At 29.1% G+C, this 8,519-nt stretch overlaps 3 protein-coding genes across 3 annotated transcripts; 2 read left to right on the top strand and 1 right to left on the bottom strand.

Moving 5' to 3' along the window:
* Positions 1-1,800: 1,800 nt before the first annotated feature.
* Positions 1,801-3,187, top strand: LOC146724096 (uncharacterized). The gene is made up of 2 exons (XM_085480576.1): positions 1,801-2,257; positions 2,961-3,187. The coding sequence occupies exons 1-2, from the start codon at positions 2,079-2,081 to the stop codon at positions 3,181-3,183; spliced, it is 402 nt and encodes a 133-aa protein (XP_085336702.1). The 5' UTR covers positions 1,801-2,078; the 3' UTR covers positions 3,184-3,187.
* A 679-nt stretch (positions 3,188-3,866) lies between these two features.
* On the top strand, positions 3,867-6,328 carry LOC146724095 (cilia- and flagella-associated protein 20). Its single transcript, XM_085480593.1, has 4 exons — positions 3,867-3,956; positions 4,289-4,480; positions 5,071-5,303; positions 5,779-6,328. Exons 1-4 carry the CDS (start codon positions 3,873-3,875, stop codon positions 6,326-6,328), a joined length of 1,059 nt encoding a protein of 352 aa, XP_085336719.1. The 5' UTR covers positions 3,867-3,872.
* A 38-nt stretch (positions 6,329-6,366) lies between these two features.
* Taf9 (TBP-associated factor 9) lies at positions 6,367-8,489 on the bottom strand. Its single transcript, XM_085480575.1, has 3 exons — positions 8,238-8,489; positions 7,274-7,723; positions 6,367-6,691 (listed from the first exon to the last, which is right to left on the bottom strand). The coding sequence occupies exons 1-3, from the start codon at positions 8,374-8,376 to the stop codon at positions 6,549-6,551; spliced, it is 732 nt and encodes a 243-aa protein (XP_085336701.1). The 5' UTR covers positions 8,377-8,489; the 3' UTR covers positions 6,367-6,548.
* Between the last annotated feature and the right edge of the window lie 30 nt (positions 8,490-8,519).

Genomic DNA, 8,519 nt, shown 5'->3' with positions numbered 1-8,519 from the left:
CGAATTTCGCAGAATCTCTAAAGGATCAAAAGGATCAACGATCACAGATTGTTAAGAAAAATGTCACTCAAAATTGCATATAAAACGGGACATTAAAATTTGATTAAGAAAGCTGAGGAACTAGAAAAGATTCTTGCAACAACTTGTCAACGAGTTGTCAGATTACCTTCTGGCTGGATTTACAAATTACAATTTTAATTAATCCGCTGAATACGACAACGACAGTCTCGTTACGTGATTTAAAGGAGTCTCCACCTCTCTTACATTCATATATGCACACAGAAATCAATAAGACATGCAGAAATGAAGCAGAGAGAAGCTTTCAACAAATACACCCACGCGACGATAAGAAAAGGAACATTATATATCGTGGAATCACGCGCTCGGCTCTGCGGAAAATGCGAAATAAATTTAATTAACTCACACACATAATTCTCCTCGCTTACCCTATGCTCTATCGAGATATCACAATGCTGCCTTTATCGCGTGCAGCCGTGCGATAAAATTGGCTCTCGGCACGAAGGCCACTAGAAGAGAGAATGCGAGATCTCAATTGAAGAATGCACAAAATCTTAATTGATCGAACAAAATACTCTTTTTTATTTATCCGAGGGATCGTATTTTGAAACCGGAGACTGTAAAAAAACTACGCTTTTAAAATTCATTTTGTTTCGAGAGATTCGAGAGAAATCTCACAAGAGATCCTTCAATTTCTTTTTAAACGCTAAACCTCTTGTGGAGACTTTTTTCTTTAGCTTTTTGTAGAAGTAGACTCCTCAAACTGCGTTTAGATTTCAGGACTCTGAATTTTCGGAGCTTTAAGTCTTTGAATGTTTTTGATTTAATTTTTAAGGTAAAAAAAATAAAATAAATTATTAAATTTGATTTAATTTCATTTTAATTTCATGAATATTTATCTTCTTTTAACTGAAGCAGATAAATTTATAAATCTTTCGATCTTTGAAATTGTTAATACCACAATTTTATTTAATTTAATTTACATTAAAATTAATTTTGATTTAAATTAAATTAATAAATAAAATTTTTTAACTTTTATCTTTAAACTTTCTTTAATTTTCTACATTGCATCTTGGTCTTTTGAATTATTTCTTCTCAATGTATTATATATAAAGGATTGATAACAAAATAAAACTTTGCATTTTAGAGAGAAATTATAATTTTTTAAATGTTAAGAGATCTATCTCAATTTTTAAATTTTTTGTTTCCTTTTCTCGAATTACAAAGATCATCAGATTTAATGTTGTCATATAGGATTACTTTCGGTATTTCACGACACCGCTTTTCTTAAATTTAATTTAGATTAAAATTAATTTTAAATTAATTTTAATTTAAATTAAATTAATAAATAAAATTAATAAATAAAATTGTTTCAATTTAATCTTTAAACTCTTCTTAATTTTTTACATTGCATCTTAGTCTTTCGAAAAAAAGTTCACGAAAGATCGATAATAAAATAAAACTTTGGATCTTTCAAAAAAATAATAATTTTTAAAGTGTTAAGGGATCTAGCTATCTTAATTTTTGAATTTTTCTCAATTACAAGGATCGTCAGATCTAAAGTTGTCAGAATTACTTTTGGTATTTTACGACCCGTTTTTCTTCGTCTGCGTGATGAAGAGTTCAGTGCACCGTGGACGACTCGGAATAAGAATGAGCCGAATCTCTTTATTGATTTACCTGGAAACCAAATCGATATCTGTACAAGGCACAGGCGCTCACTTCGTTACAAATCGGACAAACTTTCCTCGAATCGCATCATTGAGTTTGTCGCCCGTTTAGCCGACTTGCCAAATTCCGCGGTCTCTGGAGAACGATATTTTTCCGCGAAGAAGAGCCAAATTTCGGTTCTCGCAATTAAAACGATGTGACCTTACAAAAATTCTTTTGCAGTGGAAGAGAAAAAAAAAATGTTTATTTATTTTAACAAATTAGCAAATGGAATTCTTCTTAAAATTTCTCAGTTTTTGTGCCGACATGTGAAATCGATTTCCAGTCGCGTTTAAAAAGGGATAAAAAAGTGGTCGAAAAAAATTACGGAGTAATTTCGAATTTCAAGAATGAATAAGGAAGATGATCCGTTTGTGGAAGACGAGATACCCGATGGTCCTCGGGAGACGAAAGAGGGAAAATCTGCCTATCGCAAGTACCTTACGAAGCATATGAAGCTATTTCCGGAATTGTATCGAAGTGACGTCTCGATCCACCCCAGCTACACCGATCTGAAAGTCTTGCCTTAGTAAGGGTTAATTTATTCAATCAATAAAATCAAACGCAAGTTTATTAAATATGAAGACATAAGAAAGCGCATTTCTGGCAAATTAAATATAATTATATATGACTTTTATTTAATTAATCTTTACTCTGTCAAAGAAAGGACGTAATAAAACGTTCAAAATAATTAATGAGGAATTTTATTATAAATAATTTTATTTCGTTGCGTTTAATATCTGTGCCTGGTCTTTATTAACCTTTTTTAGTCTAAATTTATTTCTGAAAAGAAAAATTTTGACACGTTTTCGACATTTAAAATTGCTTTGGATATCCGAATACCGGTTCGTTGACATAAGAGTTAATTTTATACGTCGGTGTAAAATTAATCCTTATATGTCACCGTCGCATAAAATTATCCCTTATGTCAACGAACTGAATCCGGATATCTAAAGCAACTTAAAATGTCAAAAAATGTGTTGAAATTTGTCTTCTCTTCCGAAACAAAATAGGAAGCTCAACTCTCGGCTATAAAAAGGGTGTTAAATAAGGACCAGACACAGAAACAACAAAATAATTTTTTTCTTAATTCCTTATAATTATTTTGAATATTTCCTTTTTTTGAACCATCCTCGGCCTGTCGATTAGTTAAATAAATTTAAAAAAAATTTTTTTTTTGAAGAATTATAATTTTTGGTGATTGACAAACTATAATTGCGTTATTTTTGAAGTCACGTGGTCTGCAGACATCGCGTGCAAAAAATCAGACGACAAGTATCTCGGCAGCTGAATCGCGAGATCACACACTTCTCGATGATCCAGATGTTCGCTCTCGATGGTGTCAGAATCGATCGCGTCTTCAGCGTCGGTATGTCGCCGAAGATGCTGATAGTGCCCGATCCGATGACGGAAAAGGAGAGACGTCGATTAAATGAACTTGTTCGAGATCCCTAATAGAATCGCCTTTATGTAGAAATAAAAAATAAATAAATATATAATATATAAATATATAAATAATATAAATATAAATATAAATATATAAATATAAATATATAAATATAATATAAATATATTATATATATATATATATATATATATATATATATAAATATATAAATATATAAATTGTCTTATGTGTTCCACTGAAATGATCTTTTATTGCATTTTTGTAATTCAAAAAATAAGTATTCTATAGTTATATCTGTTATTAAATTATGTGTTAATAATTCTTTAATTATTATTGTTGTAATTGTTAACTGTCTTATTGGTAAGAAAAATTTTAATTAAAAATCGATAATTGTGTGAATTAAATAATTATGGAAATTGTCACCTGTGTCTTGGTAAGGAAAAATTTAACTCATATTTTTATAATCTATTTAAATCAAAAATTATAATTATATATAATTTTTAATTTTCTGATAGATTATTAAAAAAAATTATTTAACCAAATTTAATTCTTCCAATATATGTAGATGAAATAATTTTTTAACTATTATTAATCATTATTTTCGAAATAAAAAATTCGAAAGGAGATGTTGACAGTTAATGAAAAAATTTGAGAAACAAAGGAAGAAATTTAATTCGACATCTGTCAAGTTGAAAGAAGGTTCCCAATTGCCAATGATCGAGCAAAGTCTCTTGATATGTTCCGAAATACTTATCAAGGCGGACTTTTGTCTATATTGTACAGTTGCGGATCGACTCCTCTGGAATTATGGGACATGCACGTTAGCATTTTTAATTTATTTAAGATCTCGACAAAAAATTTATTACTAGAATATACACATATATAAAGCTTTCTATAGCTATCTATAATCGTAATTTATTTAAATACTCTTTGCAACACGTTTTTATGTACATGATATACAATTAATAATATATATTATGAATATTATATATATAATATATTCATAACATTATATATATTATTATATATTATTATATATAATATTATGAATTATTATGATATTAAAAATGCAATTAATAATATACATAATAAAAATGTTTTTCGTGTATGCATTTATAAATTTAGATTAAATTAAAAATACATTTTTGACAGGTGAAAAATGGATACATACGAAGAATCACAGACGAGGAGATAAAATCGTTGGCGTTGGAAATAGCCGGCACTAATGTAGCCACGACCTACATTTATTGCCCACCAGATCCAAAGAAAGCATTGGGTATCAAACTGCCTTTCCTTGTCATCATCATCAAGAACATGAAGAAATATTTCACGTTCGAGATAACAGTAAAGCCCATGTGAATACGTAATTATTAAGGCTTCTAATTCTCTTTCTCAAACAGAAGGTTTTCCATTTGTTTCCACAAACATAAGAACCTTTCCATTTCTCGTTATTAAATAATAAAGAATTCCCATTTGTTTCATCAAATAGCACTGTACAGTTTTCTTTTTAAACTGCATTTTTAAACTCCCTCAAATATGATTCTCCCCAAAATGGTAAATAATTAAATTATTAATAAATAATTAAATTGTATTTATTTAATTAAATTGTATAATATTTACCAAATATGTTAGAATTATTAAATATATATAATTAAATTTTATTAATTTAAATAATCTAAAATACGTAAAAAAAATCAAATAAAATATTAAATTTCCCTTCTCTGAAAATATCAATGCAAGTAGGAAACTATATGTATTGAATAGATACTGGGCGATTAAATTGTATTTACTAAATATGTTAGAATGATTAAATAATAAAATTTTATTAATTAAAATGTGTAAAAAAATAAAATTTAATTATTTAATCAAATAAAAATGGTTAAAATGCTCTTAATCTCAAAATATCAATCTAAGTAATAAACTGTGTTGAATAGATACTGGACGATAAAGATATGCACAGGAGGTTTCGCGTGAGCAATTTCCAGAGCACGACACGTGTCCGTCCATTTTGCACGTCCATGCCTATCGGGCTTTCAGATGGATGGAATCAGATACAGTTCAATCTGTGCGATTTTACACGACGAGCTTACGGCACGAATTATATCGAGACCACCAGAATGCAGATCCACGCTAATTGCAGGATCAGACGCGTTTATTTCGCTGATAGGTAAGGATCTCCGCGAATCGATTTAAATTTCCCAATTAATCGTTGATTAAATTTTGAAATAATCAGAGAAAATTGCTTGCCCTTTTTAGTCCTTTCAACATCTGATTTTATATTAAAGTATGGCAATTTATATAATTATCGATTAAATATATACTCTAATTTCATTTAGTTTTTTTTTTAAATTAATTGAGGATCAATTTCAGCGTGAAAAAAATTTAATCGTATCTTGGTATCATAAAATGTTATTTATACGAATAGATTATAATTAATTTTTTCAATTTATTATTAAAATAATTTTTAATAAAAAATAAATTAAAAAATTAAATTTTATTATATTACTATTTTTTGTGTAGACAATAAATTTTTTAAATATGTGAATTAATTTTGGAGCAAGCAACGATTTCTTAAAATTTTTTTCTTGAAAGAATATTTAAATCCAGTTTGAAGTTAAGCGAGCTACAAATGTTCTCTTTAGACTTTATTCGGAAGACGAGATATCGGAGGATTTCAAACTCTTTTTTCCAATACATCGTAAAAAATGCGTTAGAGAGGTGGAAGTACGAAAGAAACCCAGCGTGTTACTTGAAAAGGTACCACCTGTCATCATGAAGGAACCAATCATCGAAGCAGAAGTGTCAGTAGAGGAAATGATTGAACCACCAATAATTCTGAGAGAAGAACCTTCGGTAAAAGATTTAATCGAGGAAGCAGAGCCTGAAGTGCTTCCGGAAGAGATTGAAGAGATAATTGTAGAAGAAAAAATAAAAAGAGATGAAGAGGAAGAGGAAGAAAAGGAAGAAAAAGAGGAAGTAGAGGAAGAAAAAGAGGAAGAAAAGGAAGAAAAAGAGGAAAAAGAAGAGGAAATAGAAGAAGCAGAAGAGGAAACTGAAGTTACAGAAGAAACTGCAATTCTTGAAGAAGAAACTGAAGCAACAGATATTACTTACGAAGATGAAGATGAGGAAAGAGCTATAGATACAGCGAGATTAGAAGAAGATGACATGGAAGACGAGATGGAAGATTAAATGAGAAAAATGTGATATATGATTATACAGTAAAAATATTTGTCTTGCATCATCTTATATTTCATACTACGCAAGTTTTATAAATTCTTTTCTTTTACATTATTTTATAACAAGGATTATCGTTATTGCAAAGGACTATCATTAATTCATGAATATTTGCAAGATTTCAAATTAAAAAAGTGAATAATTGTTCCACGGATAATTATTCGAAATTGAGAGATTACGGTACATCGTAGTCTTCATCTTCTCGTTTTCTCTTCAACGTTTCGTCGGTCTCTACTTTGACGGTCGGCAATGTTTGACCGGAGTTGATCTGTATCTTCGGTTTTATTACTTGCGTTTTCACTGCAGAGCTGGTCGTTGCTGTGAACAAAAATTCACATTAATACAAGTAATAAACATTTCTGAATTAAATTAATTTTACATGTAATTAAGTTTAATTTCTAGTTTTTTATCGAGTGTATAAGTGTGCGGATTTTATGGCATTATTTCTATAATTACGTTTATATTTTATAATAAATTATATTTTGCATTAGAATCTTACGTGTTGAAGTTCTAAAGGATATACGGAACGGTACGGAGGAATGGGACTGCAACAGGCGGAAAGAAGCTTGGATTTAAATAGAAAAATAGGTACATTAGTAGGTATGTGTTTATATAAATATATTAATAGCTATAGAATTGATTCATTGATAGAAAAAAAAACAAACAAACAAACAAACAAACAAAATATTTATTATGATTAATAATTATATATGTCAATTATTAATTATAAAATTAATATTTTAATATAAATATTATACATAATAATATTAATATAATATACATATATAAATAATATTAATACATAATATTAATATTAAACTTATTAATATTAATATCTCTCAATATTATAATATTATTCATTTGATTATTATTAATCATATAAACCCTAATATATATTACCTGTCGAAAATTTCATTACTGGCTTTGGTATAGAAATGCTTTGCGTTCTGGCGACAGTAGCCAGGGTACCAGGTCTTTTAACGATTGATACGCCAGTCTTGTTTCCATCCACTTTTGGCCTCGACTGTCCACCAGCTTGATTATTGCCGACCACTGAATGCGTGGATTTCTGAGGGACCTTTTTTGCCGCGTTTTTAAGTCTGTAATTCGTTGCATTTAAGCAATATCGATCTGGTGGTAATCTGAGACCATTGTTCGGCTTGACGAAGGGTAATGGGATGTTGTTTTTGGCACGTGCCACATCCAGCAATACATCCCTGGGTGGTGGATTTGTGAATGAACGCTCCAGCTGCATCTTCACCGCCAATCTGACATCATCCAAGTCGATGAACTTTTTCTTGGCATGGTTAGCATACACTCTACTATCGTCCAATATGCATGTGACGTACCCTGCCGCAAGATTGCATTTATTAAGTTTTAAAATTAGAATCTGAAGTAAAGAATGAAAGAAGAAAATAATCAAAAAAATTAATAGAGATATTACGATAAAGAAAGATTTTAATATATATAATAATAGAGTAAATTAAATTTGAAAATAATAAAACTAATAGAAAATTAAACAAAAAATTGAAATAATCAAATAGCAAAACAACATGTTGAAGTACAGTGGAAATAATAGCAACAAATGATAAAAAAATGATCATGTAACGTATTCTGCTACAAGATTGCATTTATTAAGTCTTAAAATTAGAATCTGGAGTAACAAAAAAAGAAAATAATAAAAAATAAATAATAAGATATTGTGAAGGAGAAATATATATTATAAGATATAATCGAAATTAAATTTGAAAATAGAAGTAACAAGAAACTAAAAAAATTGAAATAATAAAACAAGATATTAAAGTACAGTGAAAATAATAGCGAAAAATGATGAAAATCCTCAATTAAGGGAGAAGAAACTTACGATAGGTAAATTCTAACAACTGATTGATCACTTTCGGTTCATAATCCGTTATTCCCATATCCTTCATGATTGACATGATGACCTGAGCGTCCTTAGGAATATGTTTAATGTGACTCATGGTTTTCGCCTTCTCTGACATACTTTGTTTCACCAAAATTAATTAAAATAATCTCTCTTCACTACCTTCCAGAGATCCGTTGCAGATATCGTAAACAGAGCATATTTCTGCGGTTATGTACGCGCTTGCAAGTCATAAACGCATAAATTTATGATGGCACTCAT

The sequence above is a fragment of the Nylanderia fulva genome, unplaced genomic scaffold (assembly GCF_048542155.1).
Source record: "Nylanderia fulva isolate GAGA-0341 unplaced genomic scaffold, ASM4854215v1 Scaffold15, whole genome shotgun sequence".
NCBI classification, from domain to species: Eukaryota; Metazoa; Arthropoda; class Insecta; order Hymenoptera; family Formicidae; genus Nylanderia; species Nylanderia fulva.
This window is presented reverse-complemented; position numbering and strand designations above follow the sequence as displayed.